The sequence below is a fragment of the Eubalaena glacialis genome, chromosome 18 (genome assembly GCF_028564815.1).
Source record: "Eubalaena glacialis isolate mEubGla1 chromosome 18, mEubGla1.1.hap2.+ XY, whole genome shotgun sequence".
Lineage (NCBI taxonomy): Eukaryota > Metazoa > Chordata > Mammalia > Artiodactyla > Balaenidae > Eubalaena > Eubalaena glacialis.
Window position 1 is genome coordinate 66,987,942 of NC_083733.1, and position 21,880 is coordinate 67,009,821.

The following is a 21,880-nucleotide window of genomic DNA, read 5'->3' on the forward strand; positions in this document are numbered from 1 at the left end:
AGTGAGGACACAGCTGGTGAGGCTCTTTCCCCTGTGATGTGTCCCAGGAAGATGGTTTTGTCTGTAGTGGTGACTTCAAAGACAAAGGCATCTTCTTTGGAAGAAAATATTTTCCTGGTGATGATGATGTCAAAAGAGACCTTCTGGTGCCAGAGATGACATCATAAGGATGAGATTTATCTATGCAGTGACATCATAGGAAGGACTCTTTGTCTCTAGGGATGATGTCATAGGACAAAGGCATTGTTCCTCTTATGACATCACATGAGGGAAGTCTTTGTGATGACACCATGGAGCATAGACATGGCCTCTAGTGATGACCTTAAGGGTGGGCCTTTTCCTCTGTGATGACCTCATGGGAAGGAGGTTTTGTCCCTGTGATGAACAAAGACATTTTCGCTAGTGATGACCTCACATACAGGCCTCTTCCTCTGTGATGACGTCATGGGAAGGAGGTCCTGCCTCAAACTGTGACATAGGAGGAGGGGTCTCATCTGCTGTGACATCGCAGAAGGAAGCTTTGTGTCTGGTGATGATTTCATCCAAAACAGTGTCTTTGGAGGCAGCCCTCCCGGCCACCGCAGATCTGGTCCCAGGCCCCTGGAGTGTGTTGGGGGATGCAGGTTGGGATGGGGGCCCCAGGCTGCAGCCCCCAAGCCCCTGGCCCGACCTCAGACACTCAGACAGTCACCTCATTCTTGCTGGCAGTGCGGAGGTGTTGGGGCAGGTGATGGCCGGGGATGAACTGCAGCTGCTCCAGCGTGCCCTGGTGCTGGAAGGGCGGCCTGCGGGCCAGCGTGCCCCCACCTCCGCCGGTGTCTGACATCCAGGCGGGCTGCGGCGAGCCGTGCAGGCCGTGGTGGTGGTGGTGCGCATGCAGGCCGGGCGGCGGGGGCAGCCCGTGCAGCGGTGTGGGGGGCCCCCCAGGCCCCAGCAGCAGGTTGGAGTGGGAGGCGGCCAGGCTGGTGCGGGCGGCGGGCTCGGGGGGCAGTGCGGGGCTGCGCGGGGGTGACAGCAAGTGCTCGCGGCTCTGGCGCAGGGCCTCGGGGGACGACAGGAGCAGGTGCTCCTGTGACACGAGGCGCGCGCGTGGCAGTGTGAACTCATAGCGTGCCCGGCCTCCGTCTCCCAGCAGGTGCTCCTGGGACATGACGCGCCGTGGGTTGGGCGCGGGCGCCAGGCCCAGCTCCTCGGGGCCACCCCAGCCATCCATGCGATAGCCGCCCCCTGTGCCAGGTCGCCGCAGCGCATGCAGGGGCAGCGTCCCGCGGGGCATCTCCGCCAGGTGCCGGCGCTTCAGGTAGGCCTCGTCCAGATCCTTCTCGGCTGGGGGAGAAGGAAAGAAACCACAGAGGTGGGTCCTCAGCCAGCCCAGAACGTGCTCCCTTCCCTGGGGCACCCCCCACCCCAGGAAGACCCCAGACATTACCTGGAACTTCCTGGTCATTAGCCTGGGCAGGGGCACAATTTTAACCAGTCAGAACAGTCAAGCTAGCAGAATGCAGATTCCCAGGCACAGCTTGCACTGCTGCGATCGTAGATGAGGGGGGACCTTTTTTTTTTTTTTTTAATTGCCTGGGAACATCCCTTCTTTGGGGAGTAGAACCCAACTCTTGCTTTTGAGGAACCACTTTCTCTTCCCTTTCATCCTGTAGCACGTATTTTTCAAACTTGGAGATTCGACCCATTCATGGGTTGTAAAGTCAATTTTGTGGGTAGGGACCAGCATTTGGCAAAATGAAATAGAATAGAAAATTGTCAGAAAGTGTCCCATAATAAGAGAATAAGGGTGAATACCATTCACAAAATTTTTATTTCAGTTGTGTGTGTGTTATTGATATATTAATGGATGAAGTGACATGATATCTGGGATTTGTTTTGAAATAATCCACCAAAAGATGGGGTGGAGGGAGGAGAGATTAACAAAATGTTGCCCATTGTTAAAGCTGGGTGACAGGAACATGGGGCTCATTTTACAATTCCTCTACTCTCGAGTGTGTTTGAAAATGTCCATAATAACAAGTTTCAAAACTTTACTGTAATTAAAAAATGTGCCAGTGTATGTGGGTCTCATGGGACACAATATAAAAATCCTTTCTTACTGTGGATCTCCGTTTAAAATGTTTGAAGGCTACTCCACTACCAGGGATCGGCCACTGACCCAGAAATGTCCAATCAGAGTCACAGTGATTGGTTCTGGGACAAGCATGTGACCCTTTTTTGGCCAGTGGGATCCAGGCTTGGGATTTTTGCTGGAATCATTGGGAGAGACTGTTCTGGTAGAATTGCCCTGAAAATTCTCAGGACAATCTTTGCCATCACAAGGGGAGATTCTGTCTGAAAATAAAGCCAGCCCACTGTTCAGCAGAGCTGAGAGATGTAGAATCCTGGAGACAGCTTTTGAGCACCTGGGTTCAGCCACACCTGAAGCTTGTGGCACATAGACTTTCTGTTATCAAGCCGGCATAGTCACCTTTTTTTTTTTTTTTTTTAAGTTGTATTTCTGTTCATTGCAAATACAAGTCCTGATGAATGCAATAGATCTTGGGGGGAGGACCATGGGTTTGCATTTTAAAAAAGCACCCCAAGTAATTGTGATAGAAAATTACCTCAGGTAATTCTGGAACAAACTTGGAGAAAAATCTAAGGCGGGGGGCGGGGAATCTAAAGCTTTAGAAGGCGATCGGGTCACTGTCCATTGTCCTGAACCCAGGCCCTGACCCCACCCCATCGCCCAGGTAGCTCCCCTTCCCGGGACTCACCCAGCCTCTTGAGGGAGGAGTAGCGGTTGAGTTCAGATTTCACAGCGGCCTCGTAGGACGGGGGCAGATGCGAGAGGTTGTGGAAGGACCGAGAGCAGGACAGCGTGGAGTAGTGCAAGGAGGGGCTGGGCGGCGGAATGGCCCTCCAGTCTGGGGCAGAGGGGCATGGCCGGGCTCAGTCCAGGCCCTCCTCCCTCAGACCCAGCAGTGCTGGCCCCCAGCCCCCTTAGAGCATTAGAATCTGGAAGTCCAGCCCCTCAGAGCTGCAGCAGTCCAAGCTCCCTCCGCACACTCCCCCCAACCCTCGGGTGCTCTTTGCTGGGGAAGGAGGAGGAGAAGGGGCAACCGGGGTTTGCTCAGCACTCGTTGTGCGCCCCACCCCAGGCTAGAAGGGATGCACTCCATGCAGCTTCCCGCAGACCACTTCTGGCATAGAGATGAGGAAGCTGAGCCTCACTGGGTTACCTGGCTGGAGTGTGAGGACAGGCTCCCAGGGTCTCACACCTGCCCTATGCTGGGCACCTGGCTCCGGCTCAGTACAAGGGTGGGAAGGGAAGGAGCCCTGCCCTCCCCGCAGCCCCGCCCTGGTCCATACCCAGAGTGGCAGCGTGGTGTTTGGGGCTGTTGACGTTGAGGTGCAGGTAGTTGTGGTGCAGATTATCTGTGGGGACCAAGAGGGGAGGTGGCATCACTGCCATTGCCTGCTCCCAGCTGGCACCGCTGTCCTGGTCTTGTGGAAGGATCCCCACTCATGTCCACTTGGTCCCCAGCTCTGGTCCCTTCTGCCTACTGAATCTTTGCCCTGACTTGCTTCTCCCTCCTGGATCATCAAACCAGCCTTCTGGCCAAATGGCCAGCCCATCTCCAAGATCAGCCCCACTGCGGTACTTCTGACATGTACACCTGCCCCTGTCCCTCTGCTGCTCGAAACTCTTCCCATGTCTCACCATCACCCATGGGACACAGTCTAAGCTGGGGATGGCATTTGAGGCCTGTGTGACTTGTCCCCAACAGACATCTGCAGCCTCATCTCCCATCCCTCCCCTCAAGCCATTCTTCTCTCTGATGCCCAAATGGTCCAGCTCAGTTCTGCCACAGGGCCTTTGCACATGCTGTCATGCTGTTCTCTCGGCCTTGAATCCCTTCCTCTCCTTCTTTGCCTGAAGACCTCCTACTCACCCCTCAAGATCCAGGTCAAATGTTTCTTCCTTATCACTACTATTCAAACCCATCTCCTCCCCTCCATTCCTGATCCCAGATCAAGCCTTGTCCTTTACTGCCTGGATCATCATGCCAGCCTCCTCTGGAGCCTTCTTCCTCTCATCTGTCTTCCTTCATATGGGTTCCAGAGACATAGTTCTTCCACCCACTTCTGACTTTGCTGCTCCCTTGCTCTAAACTCCTCCATGGCTCCCCATTGCCCTCAGGACAAAGGCAGAGCCACTCAGCTCAGCCTGGTACTCAAGGCCCTTCCTGAGGTATCTGCCCACCCTCTCCTCAGCCTCAGCTCTGGCCACCTCACAAGCTCTGCTCCAGCCACTCAGAGATCCCCCTGCCCAAGAAACTCTCGTCACCCTCCTGGCCACTGCTCAAACATCACGTTCTGAGGGAAACTCCTCCCCCTCACACCAAATGAGACCCTTTTCAAACCCTCTTCCAGCTACTTGGACTTCTCCACTGATGCACTCATCATAAACTATAAGAATAACAATAATATGAAGTGAGTACTGTTATGATTCTCATTTTATGGATGAGGAAACTGAGGCCCACAGAAGCGAAGTCACTTGCCCTAGGTCACAGTGGTAGAGCCCAGGATTTCAATCCAGGCGTCTGGCTCCCGACAAATTCTAATTTAGTTACTAAGTGCGTCCTTGTTTGTCACTGGCTGTTGGGTGGTCTGACATGAGTTTCTCAAGTGCAGGGGCTGAGAATGTCTAAATCTAAATCATCCATCGTAGCACCCAGGGTTCCCACCCAGGGTGCCCACAGGAGGTCAGGGAGGAGGTCTGGCTCACTGCAAAGTCCAGTGCATTGCCCAAAACAGGTCTCGGCCATAACGGTTTAGGGAAGGCAGAGACAGCAGGCTGTGGCTAGGGGCAGGGCCTGGGCAATGGGAGGTGGAGCCATCCGTGGAGGGCGGAGCTACAGGGATGAAGCGTGGGGGCAGATGCAGAGGCAGCAGAGGCGGCAGCCGAAGCCCCACTTCTCACTCACCGAGATTGGAGGGCTTCACGGTGTTGTAGAGGTTCTTGGGCGTCCTCGGGGGCATGCTGTCGGGACCCCCGACCCCCGGGGTTAGGGAGCTGCTTCGTGCCCGGTCCGGGCGGGTCCCAGGCCCCGCCTGATGCCTCAGAATGTCCACCAGAGCCCTAGAAGTGGCAGAGGGATGGTCAGTGGCCTGGGGACTGGGGGTGGGGGTGGAGAGAGGGAGGGCGCGGGCCTCTTTCCCCTCCCCGTTCTCACCTTTGGGTGTATCCGTTAGCTCAGCTCGGCTTCTCGCCTTTGGCCACGCCCCTTGCTAATATCAATCTGAGCACCGCCTGCCCCAAGGTCCCTCGGACCACACTTCCCGCTTGAAGCGCCCCTTCCCCTATTTATTTGGACCCTACCCCTTCTGTGGTCCCTCCCACATCGTCCTCTCTGTGGCCCTGCCCCACCCTGAACCTGGGACCTCACTCCTGTTCCTTTTGCTGCCTTCCCCATGGCAATAAAGGGTGCTATGTGGACCCCAAAACTTAGAATCACCCTTGACTCTTCTTTTTCTTTCCTGCACGGCCCTTAGCAATCCTGTGGATTCGCCCTCCAAAATGTATCCCAACTCAGAGCACTTGTCACCACCTCTGCTGCTACTAGCCCCATCTCTCACCATTATTGCCACAGTCTCCAATTGGTCTCCCCATTTCTGCCCTTGTCCCTTGCAGTCTAGTTTCACACGCACAGCCCAGGGATCAGATGGTGACACACGGAGCTCAGGACACTCTAGTGGCTCCCCCATCACACTTAGGATAAACCTGGCCTCTGCCTACTTCTGTCCACCTCCTCCTCACCCACTGCACTCCAGCTGCATGGGCCTCTTCGCTGTCCTACAAACACTCCACCTCAGGGCCATTGCACTTATGGCTTCCTCTCTGCCTGGAATGCCCTTCCCACAGACATCTGCTTGGTTCTCTCTTTTCCTTCAAGTCTCTGCTCAGGCCTTTCCTGACCACTTCGTGTAAAACAGCACCGTCCCTCCCAGTCACAACTCGTTATGCTACTTTATTTTCTTCACAGCAGTTATCAATATCTAAAAGTATATTGCACATGTGTTTCATTGCTTACTGTCTTAATGATAACGGTAGCCAGCATTTACTGAGGGCTTACCATGTGCCAGGACTCAACATGAATTAACCCAGGTAATCTTCATTACAGTCTGAATAGGTGGGGAACAATTATTAGGCCCATTGTACAGACGAGGAAACTGAGGCATAGAGAGGTTTAAGCTAATTTCCCAGGGTCACACAGCCCGCAGGCAGCTGACCTGGGATTGGAAACCAGGTTTACTCATCAGTGCAGGGACTTTGTTTTGTTCACTGCTGTGTTCCCAGCTCCTGGCTCACAGAAAGTGCTCAAGAAATATTTGTTGAATGAATGAAGGCCTGAGCCTACCCGGTCGCTCCATAGACTGCCACTTAAGTCACATATATTCTCATGTCCCGCCCATCTCTCCAAGGCATTCGCTTCTGCGCTCCTGGTGGCTGCCTCAGTCTCTGGCCATACTCCCTGCACCCTGCCCCCACCCCACCCCGGCCCCACTCCCTGATGGCTCCACCTCCCGTGGCCCCGCCCCCGCCCCAGCTTCCCCACCCTCCGGCCCCAGAGCACACACACCTGGGTACGTTGATCTCCCGGTGGGCCCTGGGCGCACGGGACGCCTTGCTGAAGGCCACTTTGGCGCCGACGCCCACGGCCAGGGCGAAGCTGATGACCCCGCACACCACGTAGGCCGTGCTGCCCCCTGGGCCCTCGCCCCCACGCGCCCCGGCGCCACCCGCCCGGCCCCCTTCCAGCCACCCGGCCTGGCCGGGCCCGGGTCCCCCGCCCGCGCCCCCGGCGCCCCCGGCGCCCCCGGCCAGTGGCGGCGGCGTGGTGGCCCAGCGCGGCGTGTCGTAGTTGGAGCAGGAGGCCTGCGCCAGGCGCATGTGGCGGTGCTCGCAGCAGAAGCGGTAGTGGCAGGTGCCGCAACAGAAGCGGTAGGAGCCCGTGCTGCAGTTGAAGGTGGCGTCGTACTGGCCCATGACGTCGTAGTAGCCGTGGCAGAGCTCGGCGGGAGGGGGCGCCCGTGCCGCCGCGCCGGCCGAGCTCGCGGTGCCGGTCCTGGTGCCGTTGGCCCCCGGGCCCGCCGCGCCCCCGCCGCCGGTCAGCGCCCCGGTCAGGCGCCGCAGGTGCGCCAGCAGGGCGGGCAGCGGGCCCGGGGGTTCGGTGCTTGTGGCGTTGGACGGGCGCGCCCCAGCCTGGCCGGTAGTCGAGGCCAGGAGCAGGAGGGTCCCGAGGAGCAGGAGGGCCGGCATGGGGCAGCCAGGCTGGGGGGAGAACCGAGGCTGGAACGGTGGGCGGGAGAAAGATGGCCAGAGGTGGAGAAATGCGGAGATGGGGGCCGGAGATGATGAGGAAGGCAGGCCAAGGGAAGGTAGAAGGACGGAGAGACACAAACCAGGAAACAGAAAAGATGGAGGGGACATGCATGGGCCCAAAGTTGGCAGTCCCACGGGACAGTGCATGGTGATGGGGGAGCAACAGGAGGATGTCCAGTCACCGCGGAAGGAGAAGGGAAATGATAATGGCAGAGAAGAGATCAAAGTGAGTGGTGAATGGTGGAGGAAAGAAGGGGAAAGTTGACAGTGACATCAGGGGTGCCAAGAAGTAAGAGAGGTGGACAGAAGCCAGAGGAAAGATGTGATGGAGGGAGAAGAGACCATGGAGGCAGGTGAGGGAGAGAGGGCAGAGGGGAAAGCCAGAGGCGAGATGCAGGTGAGGGAGAGAGGGCAGAGGGGAAAGCCAGAGGCGAGATGCAGGTGAGGGAGAGAGGGCAGAGGGGAAAGCCAGAGGCGAGATGCAGGTGAGGGGGAGAGGGCAGAGGGGAAAGCCAGAGGCGAGATGCAGGTGAGGGAGAGAGGGCAGAGGGGAAAGCCAGAGGTGAGATGCAGGTGAGGGGGAGAGGGCAGAGGGGAAAGCCAGAGGTGAGATGCAGGTGAGGGAGGGCAGAGTGAGAGGTGGGCAGAGTGGGGAGGAGGTTGGGAGGGGTCAGTGGGGGACCAAGGGAGGCAATGAAGGGAGACGCATGGTGGGGTGGGCGAGATGGGAGGAGTCGGGGAGATGGGGAAGGAGAGAGAAAGAAGAGCAGATGGGGAGGAGAGAAGGAGAAAGAGAGATCGGAGTTGAGAACCTGAGTTTATAGACCAGGGGGTGGAAAGAGGGAGTGCAGGGTTTCTCACCCTGGGCGCTACTGCCATCTGGGCACAGAACGTACTTGCTCGTGGGGGCCCGTCCTGTGCATTGTAGGGTGTTCGGCAGCATCTGCTGGATGCCAGGAGCATTCACATTCCCCCGCATCGTGATAACATCAGATGCCTCCAGGCATTGCCAGATATCCCCCCGGGGGGCGCGTTTGCCCCCAGTTAGAACTGCTGCCTTAGACCCACGTGGCCCTCATTTCCCCCAGTGCTTGTTTCTCTCCTGTATTTACGTCTGATAATCAAGGGATCTTGAGCCTCAGTCTCTCTCTCTGTCTCTGTCTCTCTCTGTGGTCTCTCTCTCTCACGCACACACACACACCCACGCTCACAGTTTCAGGTCTGACGTGTCTCCTTGCACAGCTGGAGAGTCAGGGTAGTAGTGGTTCATCCCCCAGCTCCACCATGTGCCAGGTGCCTGATACTGGATACACCTAAGTCCCCATGTGCCTCAGTTTCCCCATCTGTAAACCAGGGGTGAGGATGGCTATCACTGGGTGGTTGGAAAGACGAACCGATTTCATGTGTGTAGAGAGTTTAGGGCAGTGCCTGGCCTAGCACAGGTGCTGTACTTATAGGAGGGTGAACAGGATGGGAGGGGCCAGATGGGCAGGTCGGCCCAGCTGTTTTGTACGGCAACCGGCTGGCGGGAGGGGGTCCTTCAGCAGTGTTTACTGAGGCTGGGGATACAGCAGTAGATGAACCACAGGGTTCCTCCTCTGTCTTTATGGGGTTTGCCTTCTGGTGAGGGGAGAGAGCCAGTACGCAGACACAAATTAATGGGATGCGCGTTGAAGACTGTTATGAAGCAACACTAAGAAATTATGGAGGCCATGAAGAAATAAAAGCAGTGCAAGGAGGTGGGAGAGAGGGTGGGTGGGTGGGCCTAGTTTAATAAATGTCGTTCGGTATTATTTTTATCCTTTGTTCCTTCCCATTGAGTGCACGTGTATCTAGGGACCACACCATTATCAAAAACTGCTGGGGCCTGGGATGGGGAGAGGGCTATGGGAGGCTGCACTTGGGGCCTCAACGTTCCCTTTTAGCTCTGCTCCGGCCCCGCCCCTGAACTCGCCGCCAGACTGCCTGCTGGATGCCTCCACTTGGTGTCTAACGGGCATCTTAGAAGTGCCTTGGCCCACACTCTGGAAAGCAGTTTGGCAGTCCCTTAAAAGTTAAACATAGGGTTGCCACATGACCCAGCAGTTCCACTCCTAGGCATATGCCCCAAAGAATTGAAAAACATGTTAACACAAAAACACGAATGTCCTTAGCAGCATGATTTACAACAGCCCCAGACTGGAGACCACCCAAATGTCCATTGGTTGATGAATGGGTAAACAAAATGTGGTCTATCCATTCAATGGAATACTATTCAGCCATAAAAAGGGATGAAGCACCAATACATTCTACATCATGAAGAACCTCAAAAACATTAAGAGAGAAAAGCCAGACACAAAAAGTCACATATTGTATGATTCCATTTATATGAAATGTCTGCAATAGTCAAATCCATGTAGACAAAAGCCGATAAGTGGTTGCCTGGAGCTGGGGGCAGGAGGGAATGGGGAGTGACTGCTTAATGGGGGCAGGGCTTCCTTTCAGGGTGAAGAAAATATTCTGGAACTAAATAGTGGTGGTAGTCGCACAACATTGTGAATATATTAAATGCCATTGAACTGTACACTTAAAATGGTTAAAATGGTAAATTTTATGTTACGTGTATTTTACCACAGTTAAGAAACAAAAACCAACCAACAAAGGTCAGATGATGTCGCAGTGCCCAAGCAATGGTGCTAGGCTTTGAACTCAGGGCACCACCACCCACAGAACATGGATGCCTTATCCCACACAGAGAAACATGGGTTGTCATGCACACAGACACACCCCTTCTGAGAGTGACACGTGTGTGGCGATGTGGATTCCTTCATTCATACGAGGGCTGCCACGTATGGCTGGGCAGGTTGTGTACTGCACAAGAGGGTCTGGCTGAGAGGCTGGAGTCCAGCCGGGCTCTCCTTCCTAAGAACGCAGCTAGTGGGGCTGCATCCATCTGTGGGAAGGGGCACCTTTTCAAACACATGCAAGGGTGCCATCTGTCTGCTAAATCATAGATGCTAGGGAGCTGCATTGGGCTGGGGGCACCTTTGTCTCATCTGCCCCGCAGGGGTAGCAGTTTGCCCTCTCAGTCCCTGTGCTGTGCCAAGCCTCTGGCTGGGCTCCATGGACAGAATTTCTCCCTCTGCTAACAGAGTCCCATTGTCCCTTCCAACTTCACACACATGCACATACCCAGGGAAACGAAACTCTTGGCCATTGACAACTCTGGGGAGTGGGGCAGGAGGAGCAGTGGCATACATCCCCTCAGACCCAGCAACACACACACACGGCCCCTCTACCAATGGGGGTCCCATAGCCTCCTGTCCCTGCCTCACACCTCCTGATGCAGGGCAGCACCTCCAGGTGGGGAGGAGACACACTGCAGACACAGCAGCTGGTCCAGACACAAGGATACAGGGAACCAGTTCTTCCTCCACCTCACACAAAACTGTACACAGACACACAACAGAGCTTACATACGCACAGTGACACAGAGCACAGGACACCCACACAGTGTCCCAGACACAACACGCAAGGACACCCAATGTCATCCTGGTGGCACACCTGAGCCTCCCTCCTCCCAGAACACGCACAATACAGCTCCATGTGGACACACCACCATGCATTTCTGGGCATTCCCACCCACAGCACACAAGAGTCAGACACAATCTCAGACACCTTGACACACTGGGACCACACACAGCTCCAGAACATGGCCAGGGACCTGCCCCAGCCAGCTGCACGTGGGCACGCAGTGGCACACATCACAGCCCACAGTCACGCGACCTCGTAGGCACACACACCGGTGCGAACCCAGTGGTGGAGAGTCTGGAAGCAGGCATGTGGCCCTCCGCCAGACACACCCAGACAGCCCCCCCCCCCACGCACCGGAGGGCACACTCCTTCACAGCTGGAGAGGAGTGCCCCCCAAACCCCGACCTCCCTCCCCACACCACACACGCCTAGCAGCTCGGGGCCAGCCCAGGGCCTGAGAGACAGAGACCAGGAGAGCCAGGGTGAGGAGGGGTCCCAGAGCAGGCCCCGCTCGGTCCCTGGGCTCCCGGAGAAGCCCCTCCTCCACCTGCTCCCCTGCAAGCGCTCTGCCTCAGTCCGCCCCACCCCCACCCCTCTCCTGACCCTGCCAGCTGGGCTCTGGGGGCAAGGACCGCCTTCTGAGAGGCCTGGCAGCAGAGAAGGAGAGCTAGAACAGGGCGCGGGGGCGCAGGGGGAGAGAGCCCTCGGGGTGGGGGTAGAGGCCCAGAGAGAAGGATAAAGACCCAGGGAGAGGGGAGCAGAGACTCAGGGAGAGGGAGACAGAGGCCCAGAGAGAGGGGAACAGAGATGAAGAGAAGGGAGTACAGATACCCAAAGAAAAGAGGACAGAGCCCTGGGAGGGCAGAGACCCAGAGGGCGAGCCGTGACGGGGTGGGGGTGGGGCAAAGACCAAGAGGACTGGGGATCAGGGATTGAAGGAGAGAGAGAGAGAGAGCTCGAAAGAGAGAACCAGAGGAGGCTAGAGACCCGCAGAGGGGAGGAGACCCAGAAAAAGCCAGAAGCTCTGACCTCAAGCAACTGGGTGCTGGAGAGGGGTCCGCAGGTGGCAGCGGGGTGGGGGCTGAGGGTGGGCGGTGTCCGAGTGCAAAGGGACGGCCTCCTAGGAATATCTGGGGTTGAGGGTGGGTTTGGGTTAGGCATGTGGAAGAAGGCGGCATCTGGGTTCCAGAGGAGGCGGACCCGGCCGGAGGGGGAAAAGCGGAGGGAGAAGGGGAGGGGTCTGGATGCGGGGGCGGGGATCCCAGTTCCGGGCGGGGGAGGCAGGGTGGAGGGATCCAGCGCCGCCTCCGGCTCGCCACCCGGGAGGTGGGAGGTGGGATTGAGGGAGAGATGCGGACCCTCCCCACGCACTCCCAGCGGCCCGCCCAGGTCCCTAGGCCTTCCTGTCTCTTATGTCTCTGTCTCTGGGAGTCTCTGCGTCTCCGTGTCCTTACCTCCTCCCGGGACGTCGCCTCCCACCTCCTCTCCCTCAGCCTGCCGGCGAGTCTCTCATCTCTATCGGGAGGTGCCCTGGGTCGCGGCCTCTTTGAGCCTGTCTCTCTCTACGTGTCTCCTCGCATCTATGCATCTTTCAGTCTCTGTCCCAAGTCTCCTCTGTGTATCAACATTTTCTCCTTCCCTCTGCCCCGTCAGTCTCTGTCTCTCTACATCCTGTGTCTTCCCCGTTTCCACATCCCCATCTCTCGCTACCTCTTTGACTCCGTGTCTCCGTCTCTGTGTGTCTTTTTCCTAGGTTTGCTGTCTACAGATCTCTGTCCCTCTGAGTGTCTCTCTGTCTCCCCCCGACCCCGGACCACCAGTCTCCCTCCCCGGGTCCCCCACTCTCGCTCAGGCTCAGGTTGGAGGGGCGGGGTGGGGGGGCGCTGCGGCGGGAGCTGTGTGTTCCCAGCGCAAAATAGACTGTTGCCATGGCGACGCGAGCGCGGCCTCCGAGACGCGAAGCTTCAGGCTGGGGGGGTGAGGAGGGGGGGACACCTGGATCCGAAAGGCGGGGGCCGGGGGCGCCGCCGCCCGGTCCCAGGGGCTCCTGGAGGACGGGGGAGGCAGGGACTCCTAGATCCCTGCGGAGAGAGGGGGTGCTGGGCGCTCTGACCGCGGGGTCCGGTGACCGGGCCTTCTGGGAGGGGTCTGGGATCCAGGGGCGGGGGGGGGGCTCTGCTTCCCCAATGGGGGGCGGTCTGGCTGAGAGCTCTGTTGCCTGGGTCCCTGGGGGACTCAGATTGCCTTCTTGGGCACCCAAGGATGCGGTGGGGGCGGGGGGAGGACTAAGACTCTGAAGGGGCTGAGGGGCCCTGACTGGGGGGTCCGTAGAGTCCCAACTCCCAGATTTCCAAGGAGGCTGCAGAATTCTGGGAGCCCCTATGTGGATCCCCGGGCTCCTGCGTCTTAGGGGAGCAGGGACCACTCAGATGAAGCTGTCTGTCCTTCCCATCCATTCATCCATTCATCCGCATGCCTGTCTCTTCCTTCCTCCCCGTCCCCAAGTCCCTCGTGCCTCAGTTTCCCCCTCCGCACCGGGGTGCGGTCACGCTCACCTCACTTTCCGGATGCGGGACCCTGGGGGAGTCGGGGGTGGTGGCGACGTGGGGGGCCGGCCAGGGGAGGCAGAGCCAGTGCGTGTCTGCGAGCCAACCCGGCTGGGCGTGTGCGCGCGCTGATGGGGGGGGCGACCGGCAGCGAGTTGGGCGACCCCGGGCCGGCAGTTCTTTTCCGTGCAGATGCGCGCCGGCTTCGGTGCAGATGTGACAGTGGCCAGCCCTCGCCTTTGCCTCGCGCGGGCTTGGAGTTGAGAAGAGGCACCTCCCCCTCCCCACCTGCTGGGGACCCCTCTTCCCCCACCGCCCGCAGCCCCCAGTCGCCCCCGGGATACCCCCCAAACCCAAGAATGGTTCAGTCCACAGTCACATCAATGTTTATTCTCTGAGACCGGGTCCCACACAGCCTGTGACACTCCCTCCCCCTCCCCTTGACGCTCCTTGAAGTGGCCCGGGGGCCGAGCCCCACCTCCAGCTCGGCTCAGCCAACCCCCGCCCAGCTTCCAGGAGTCTCATTTGCATTTCCGGGAGCTGCTGCCCAATGGAAAAGCGGCACCCACATCCCCTCCTGAGGGGGCGGTACCCCCGGTGGACTGCACCACTCTTGGGATCCAAGAATGGGGGGGAAAGCGCTTCTGCCAAGGTCCCAGGGACAAGAAGGTGGTCTCCCCTCAAGGCAGGGTAGGGAGTTCAGCGGAAGAGGGGGTTCTGGCCATGGAAGAGGCCCAGCAGCCCGCTGTCTGGGGCGGGCTCCTTGATGATCTTCTGGATCTGTAGGGTAGGGGTAGGGAGTCAGGAAGCGTCAAGGGTTCTCATCCCCATGACAGATCCAAGGGATACTTCTCCATTTTCATCTCCCTTGCCCCCTTAGTAGCAACTGGCCAAACCAACCACTGCCTCTTCTCAAAACTTTTCTTGGGGCCTCCCTTTCACCATAGCCACCAGGGTTAGCACCTGATCATCTGCCATCTTGGTCCACCTTGCTGACTTGGACCACTAAGGGTGACCGACTCTGTCCTGGGGCTTCTTGTCTGCACATGCTTCTTCTTAAGTACTCTCACCTCTCCTATCCCTCAACTCTCAAATCCAGTCCGCGCCTTGCCCCTCAACTCTGGACTCACTTATCCAGCTGCCTCTTAGATGTTGGTGGTCACTTGACCTCTCAACCTCATTGCCGCCACCTCCACCCCCATCAGTAGAGAGCTTGAGCAACTGCGCTCAAGCCGGATCCTCTCTCTGTGCTGCCTTTTCACACCTTGCACCCATCAGCAATCCCTGTCATGCTCACCTTCAGAGATTAAAGAATGAAAATAAGCAAAGCCTGTATCCCCGCCGCTGCCTGCGCCCTGGTTTCCCCCCTTCCTACCACATATCCATTAGCCACCTGGCACCACACACAGATCTGACAGTGTCCAGCCCCCCTGTGCAAACCCCCATGGCCGCCCCTCCCCACCCCCACCAAAATCTTTGGGAAGACTCGGCTCTGGCTCCTCCCTGCTTCCCCTCCTCCCACACTCACCCTGCCCTCACCATGCCCTGCTACCGTTCCCTGAATAAGTCAAGTTCAGTCCCACGTCCAGGCTTTTGCCCTAGCTGTCCCCTCTGCCAGGACCACTTTTTGGATGACTGGCTGCTCCTGCACTTTCAGGTCTCCACTTTAAGGCCACCCCCCAGGAGGGGCCTCCCAGCTGCCAGCCCCCATCTTATTTCTCACACATTCCACATGTTCCCTCCCCAGCTCCAGGGCACAATGCAAAATTGAATACAGACTGTCTTTTGCTATTGCCCCTGGACCTGCCACAGTGGCTGGCACATAGTAGGTGCTCAATAAATGCTCAACAGAACTGAACTAAGAGGAGGGGAAGGGGCAGACCTCAGAGGGCTGGGAATCTCAAGTTCGGGCATGTCCCGTTATCCTAAGGGTCAAGGGTGTGAAGCAGTGGGGACTACCTGGTCAGACCTGGGTACTAGGAAGGCCACTCGGGTGGTGGGTGTGGAGGCTGGACCTGAGTGCCACAGACTGGAGGAGGGGGTGGCGGGAAAGGGTCAAGGGGCTCCCGTCTGCAGGGCCCCTGCTGGACTGTTCTCTCCCGTCTGCCTGGCTCCCTCCCATCTCTACCTCACTCTAAAATCACCTTCTTCCGGGAGGCCTCTGGACCACCTTAGGCAGCCCCTCCTCTGCACACCTGGCCCCCTCCCCTGCTTTATCTCTCTCTACAGTCCTCGTGGCCAGACAGCTTCTCCTTTCATTGATTTATGGTGTTGACCCGCAGTCTGCCCCCACTAGAACTTAGCGCCCCTGGAGGCGGCAGCCTTCTGTGTTCCCGGATGTATTCTGTGACTATGTGGTGGGTGCTGGAAAGATATTTGCCGTTTGCATGGGAGATGGGGGAGGTGAGAGTGCGGGGCGTGGGGGTCAGTACCTCCTTGAACCGGGGGTGGGCGGCATCACCCACGAGCTGCAGAATGAGCCCCTCGCTGGTGGAGAGGAAGGCGCCGCTCTGGCGCATCCGGGACAGCGCCACCAGCCGGTCGACCTGGCTGCGGGGGGCGGGGGGGGGGTGTGTATGCGGTGTCAGCGCCTTGGTCTGGACACCCAGACACCTGGCAAACTCGGCAGGGATCCCACCCCCTGGTTCTTCCTGGGTGCCCCAAACCCATCCCACATGCACCCCACCCCTGAGGGGACCCTCTCACCTGCGGGAGGAGCAGGCGTCCACCACCACGTGGACCTGCAGCCCTTGGTCCAGGAGGTCCAGGGCTGTGTGCTAGGGGCAGAAAGAGGTCAGGGCTACCCCCGGACAAGAACAGTGATTGGGGAACCAGGATGGGGATGAGGGAGGCTCGGATCAGGGCAGGAGGTCCCCAGATTACAACGGGATCCTAGGCAGGATGGGAGCCCCAGGTAAAGAGAGGGGTCCTTAGTGAAGGTGAAAGTCCCAGGTCAGGAGGGGAGTCATGGGTCAGGAAGGGGAGGATAGAGAGTTCTGGCTCAGGAAAGACACCCTTTTTAGGTTGGGGAGGTCCCAGGTGTGAATGGAGGTCCCCAAGGTTCAGCTGGGGTCTCACCAAGATGCAGGCTTGTGTCTCCAAGCCACAGAGGAGCACAGAGCGCAGCTGGGGCCGCGCGTCCAGCTCCTGCTGCACCACGGGCACCATGCTGAAGCAGGTCTTGGCCCGTGGCTGCAGACCCTCAGCCCCCAGCTCGGGCACTGTGGGGCCCAGGCCTTGTGGGTACTGCTCAGTCAGCACAGCTGGCACATCCAGGAGCCGGGCCACCTGGGTGGGGGGAGGAGCAAAGGTCGGAGCCCAAGGAAGGGGCTGGGGGCCCAACTCCTAGGTCTGAGGCAGGAGGGGCTGTACCTTGAGCATGCGGGCAGCCACAGAGACGATCTGGGGGAAGAACAAGACATGGCGGAACTTCTCCTGCATGTCGCACAGGAAGAGGATGGATGATCCAGGGATGATGCGTCCCAGGCCGGGCCTCGCAGCTGCCATGCCCTGGGGTGGGCAGGGGGGCTGACGGAGTGGGGTCAGGCAGGGAGAGGGCTCCTCTGCATGTCCAGGGTCCACATGCTTACACCCCAGGCTCCAACTGTGATCCTCCCCCCACCCCCGGGGGGAAACCGAGGTCTAAGCAGTGACGTGTCCTGACTGAGGGCCCGCTGCCCCTGCCCGTAGCAGAGGGAGCAGGACTTGAGCCCCGAGGCAAAAAGAGCTGCATTCTCCCAGCTGTGCCACCTCCCTCCTTCCTGGCCTGGGGTCCCTCAAGTCTGACTGCCTCCTCTGAAATGTAGTTCACCCGTGTGGAAAACTCACCAGCTGAGCCCCCCTCCAGGTCTTAGAAAGAAAGGGTGGGGTACCTGTGGAGTGGAATATTATCCAGCCATAAAAAGGAACGAAGCAACGACACAGGCCCCAGCGTGGAGGCCCCTCACCGCGATGCTCAGTGAGAGAGGCCAGTCACAAAAGACCACACGCAGGAGTCCATTTACATGGAATGCCCCAAACCCAAAACGGCTGAGTCCATAGAGACAGGGAGCAGGTTGACGTGCTTCCACCTCAGGGTGGCGGGGGTGGGGTGGGGTGCGGGGGTGTGAGGAGTGACTGAAAGGGGTACAGAGTTTCCATTTGGGGAGATGGAAATGTTCTGGAACTAGAGAGTAGTGATGGTTGCCCAATATCATGAACATACTAAATGCCTCTTAATTGTACACTTTGAAATGGTCGAGATGGTAAAGTTTAGGTTATGTGTATTTTACCACAATTTTAAGAAAAAGAAAGAAAGGGACTTCTGTGGCGGTCCAGTGGTTAAGAATCTGTGCTTCCACTGCAGGGGGCACGGGTTCAACCCCTGGTTGGGGAACTAAGATCCCGCATGCTGCGAGGTGTGGCCAAAAAAAAAAAGAGAGAAATATAAAAATTAAGGTGGGGGGACTGGTAGAGCCACCTGGCCAGCAGCCCTTTTAAAGGGGAGGACACTGAAGCCCCTGGGAGGCCATGAAGGCCAAGGTCCTGTGGGGACTAGAGGGGTGACTGCCCCTCCCCGCCCCCGTCAGGGTGAGCATCTGGGCCCTGGACACCCCAAGCCTCACGTGTCCCAGCCAGAGGCTTGTGTCCCCGGGTGCCAGAGTTGCTGCACAAATGGGAGTCCTGGCTTTTGTCTGCAGCTCCCTCCCTCTCTGCATGTTACTCACTTATTTGTTAATTTATTTAGGAAACGGAGACCCTGTGGACCCAGTGGACCCAGTGGAGGGCAAGCCGGCTGACACTCACTCGGGGGAAGGTTCAGTGCTGGCTGGTGAGTCCCCACAGGTGTCTATGATTATTCTTTAAACTGAACACATCTACCATTGAAAATGTTTTCTATGTGTGACATATCTAAAGTTTAAAAACTAGTGGATGGCTAAAATGGTGAATTTTATGCTGTGTGAATTTTGTCTCAAAAAACAAATGGAATGGAAACTCCCTCAAAAACAAAACCGCACTGAATTAATTAATTGCATAATTAGAACTGTGGCCAGTGCTAGGATCTCTAGAGAACCTAATCCGTCTTGGCAGAGCTCTCCCTGCAGAAGTGAAGAGAGAGGGAAAGAAAACAACCTTTTTGAAAACACAGAGCTGACCCTATTTCTCAGCTCTCCCCAAGGCCCCATGGCTTCTCTCTGTCCTCAGGACTAAGATGTACCCTCCTCCCACAAGGCGCTGGACCGGGACCTGCCAGCCTCGGTGGCCAAGTCCCACTTCAGGGCCTCTGCCCAGGCAGCTCCCTCCACCTGGAGTGCGTGCTCTCCTCACTCCCATTCACGGTGTCAGCTCTCCAGGGCACAGGAGAGACAGGGTCAGGTGGGGGCGGGGGTGCTGGACTGTCCGAAAGCCTGTGACAGTGACAGGAGTCTAGAGCGAGGAGGAGCTTCCCTTTGGGCTGTAGGAGTGGGGATTGCAAGAACCCCTAGGGAGAACCATGTGCCCACATTTCTCAGAATTACGGATGCACAAACCCTGTGACCCAGAGAACTCACTCCTAACTATCCTAAGTATTTATCCTGCAGACATACCTGTGAAATGACACAAAGTTATTCATTATGGGACAAGGTTATTCATTACAGGACAAGGTTATTCATTATGGGCGTCTTCCCAGAGCAAAAGAATAGAAATAAATCCAACATCCACGGTTAGGGTACTGGTTACATAAGTTATGGTATATCCATACTATGGAATTCTTTGCAGCCAGGAAGAATCACAAGGGAGATCTTTAAGTAACAACGTGGAAAAGTGTCCAAGAGATGTTAACAGTGAAGAAAACAAAAAAAAAGCATAATAGTGTGTATAACAATGCTCCCATTTGTGCCAAAATGCAAGAAGAAAAAAAAGTGTAGGTACTGTTCCAATCTATATTTGCTCTCTCTGGAAGGCACGTAAGGAACAGGCTCTTTCTGCAGGGACAGGCCTCTGAGGGGCGGAGTGTGAAGGACATTTGATTTTCACTGTGTACTAGTCTGTTCCTTTTGAATTTTGGACAATGTGTAACAGGTTGTCTAGTCAGGAATAAATACAGTACAGTAAAGGATTTACATAAGGCAAGAACCCAGCAAAACCAACCTGTGGCATTAAAGTTATGATAACAGTTATCCTTGGGCGGCAGTGTTGAAGGAGGGGGTGCAAGGAGGGTTTCTGAGGTGTGGGGGACGTTCGGCTTCTGGATTTGGATGCTGTTCACACCAGAGCGTTCTCTTTGTGAAGTTATTTGAGCTGTCTATCTGTGATTTCTGTTTTCCTGCATATGTGATATACTTCCATAAAAAGTTTTCAAAATATACAATAAAATAGGGAGGCCTCGCTGGCCGCGGTGGGGCTGGACTGGAGGTGGAGGCCAGGGTGAAAGTGGGGGCTGGGGTCCAGGTGGCCAAGGGTGAGGCCTGGGCTCCAGTTCAGGCAGCGGGGACAGAGCGGGGAGGGGGCAGCTGGGCCTGGCTGTGGTCGGAGGGGGAAGAAGGAAGATCCTCAGGTTGCCAGTGGTCCGAGGGTGGCAGGTTCCAGGGACTAACTGGGGACCTGGAGAGGGGAACTGATTTGGGGGAGAAGATGAAAATGTGTGTGTGTGTGTGGGGGGGTGAATGTGGGGAGGGGGTCTCGGCTGGAGACAGAGTTGGCGGTACTCTGGGGAAGTGATGAAAATTCAGAACGCAGCTCCGGGTGGAGGGAGCCCGAGGCCGGAGGAGGAGGAGCGGCCCGAGGTGGGCGGCAACCTGAGGAGCGAATGGGGCTGTTTAGATCCCCACGTGGGCTGGGGAACCCGGTTCTGCAGCCGAGGCTAGCTGGCGGTGTGACCTTAGGCAAGTTTCAGCTCTGTCTGAGCCTCAGTTTCCTTCTTGAGGAAATGGGAGCCAAACCCACCCACCACGCAGGGGTGACGCGGAAACTTGGTAGAGAGGGCGGAAGCGGCCCGTGGAGAATTCGAGCCCCTGGCTAGCCAATTCTGGAGGGCCCAGGCAGAAGTCCTCCCCCGGCTGTCCTCCACCAGCAAGGCGGGGAGGTCGGTCCCCCCGCAGCGCCAGAGGGGCCTTATCAGGAAGGCGCCGGGACGGGACCCGGCCCGTCCGCCGCAGGTGAGGCCTGGAGTCACTTACCTCCCGCAGCCGGACTTCCGCCGCTCAGGCCCACCCGCGGGGTTCGCAGGCCTGGTAGATGTTTCCCAAAGCCCGGACACTTGGCCCGCCCCCGGCTCCGTCCGCGTCCCGCCCACCCGGGCTGAGCCGCCCAATAGGCACTCGTCTAGCTCTGCTCAGCCCCACCCCCCGCTCCCAGCCAATCCGCAAGCGCCGCTACTTCTCCGGGGGGGGGGGGCTGCGTGTGGGCCAAACTGTCCTTCCTGAGAGCGTGATTGGCCCGTCAGGGGGCGGGAAAGCAGCCAGTCTGACCAATGGGGAATCGTGACAGGCGTGAGTGGCGGGCCTAAGGCGGAGTGGCGCGGTGGGTACGGAGTACGCGGACTCCAGCTGGAGAAGTGGGTGGGTCGCTACCTGCCCCGCTGTAAAGTTCAGACCCCGGGGGCCGAGAGGGAGGGAGGGAGGGAGGGGCCTGGGGCTCGAACCCTTGCCCTTCTGTTTAGAGACAGAAACTTAGCAAAGAGACCCAAGCATTTTCCTGGAAAGGGTTAAAGGCGCGAGGAAGCCAAGAAGTCCCTCCCTATCCCCGCACGTTCGTTCTCTGTGCCTCAGTTTCCCCATCTCACAGCACCTGCCTCCTACTGTGGTGTTCGTAATATTTAGACTGTGCTTGGAAATGGGGTTGAAAGAGATGGAGAGTGAACTTGCTATCAGTCTTGGAATAAAATCCAAACTACTCCCAATTCATGGTGTGCCTTTGTCAACCTCTCGACCTCACCTCTTACCACTCTCCCTCGTCTCACTCCACTCCAGCCATGCTGGCCTCCTTTACTGTTCCCGCAACGTCCCATCTCAGGGCCTTTGCACGAGCTGGTTGCTCTGCCTGGAATCCCAGACTTTCGCAGTACCAGCTCCTCCTTGTCATTCAAGGCCCTCCCTGACCACCCTACATCAAGTAGTCACCTGACCAGGTCGCTGTTCTATTTTCTTCACAGCACTAATGCCAACCTGAAATTGGAAATTTATCTCGTGTTTAAAAAAATGTATGGATGTACTCATTTATTTTCAGTACCCCCGACTTTACCCCCAGCCATGTGAACTCTGCGAGGGCAGAGATGTTATCTGTTTTATTCACTGCTGAATCCTCAGCACCCAAACCTGGGCCTGGCACATAGTAGGCACTCAACAAATCTTTGGGAATAAATAAGACGACACCAGACACTAGGCAGAGGTGAACCAGGGTAAGAGGGAGCTGAAGGGACAGTTGCCAAGGAGGTGGGGCTGGGAAGAAAGAAGGGAGAAGGTTGGGGAGGGAGAGCGTGAACCCC

The 21,880-nt window shown here is 57.4% G+C and overlaps 3 protein-coding genes across 8 annotated transcripts in view; 1 reads left to right on the plus strand and 2 right to left on the minus strand.

Annotated features, from left to right (window-relative positions):
- Positions 1–533: 533 nt before the first annotated feature.
- On the minus strand, positions 534–7,312 carry SHISA7 (shisa family member 7). The gene is made up of 4 exons (XM_061173822.1): positions 6,633–7,312; positions 4,977–5,131; positions 2,763–2,912; positions 534–1,326 (listed from the first exon to the last, which is right to left on the minus strand). The coding sequence occupies exons 1-4, from the start codon at positions 7,310–7,312 to the stop codon at positions 680–682; spliced, it is 1,632 nt and encodes a 543-aa protein (XP_061029805.1). The 3' UTR covers positions 534–679.
- Positions 7,313–13,804: 6,492 nt separating this feature from the next.
- Positions 13,805–20,673, minus strand: ISOC2 (isochorismatase domain containing 2). 6 transcript variants are annotated; one of them, XM_061173939.1, is made up of 8 exons: positions 20,574–20,629; positions 19,546–20,192; positions 17,263–17,306; positions 16,807–16,944; positions 16,513–16,722; positions 16,141–16,211; positions 15,867–15,984; positions 13,805–14,214 (listed from the first exon to the last, which is right to left on the minus strand). In XM_061173939.1, exons 4-8 carry the CDS (start codon positions 16,939–16,941, stop codon positions 14,134–14,136), a joined length of 615 nt encoding a protein of 204 aa, XP_061029922.1. In that variant the 5' UTR covers positions 16,942–16,944; positions 17,263–17,306; positions 19,546–20,192; positions 20,574–20,629; the 3' UTR covers positions 13,805–14,133. The 6 variants fall into 6 exon arrangements, with proteins under 6 accessions (XP_061029922.1, XP_061029918.1, XP_061029919.1 ...); XM_061173935.1 differs by having other exon boundaries at positions 16,807–16,962; positions 20,574–20,628; XM_061173936.1 differs by lacking the exon at positions 19,546–20,192 and having other exon boundaries at positions 20,574–20,673.
- Positions 18,167–21,880, plus strand: part of ZNF628 (zinc finger protein 628) — a 28,863-nt gene continuing 25,149 nt past the window's right edge. Inside the window, exon 1 of the mRNA XM_061173743.1 lies at positions 18,167–18,244. The gene's annotated coding sequence lies outside the window, so the exon portion shown is untranslated. The remainder of the gene's footprint in view (positions 18,245–21,880) is intronic.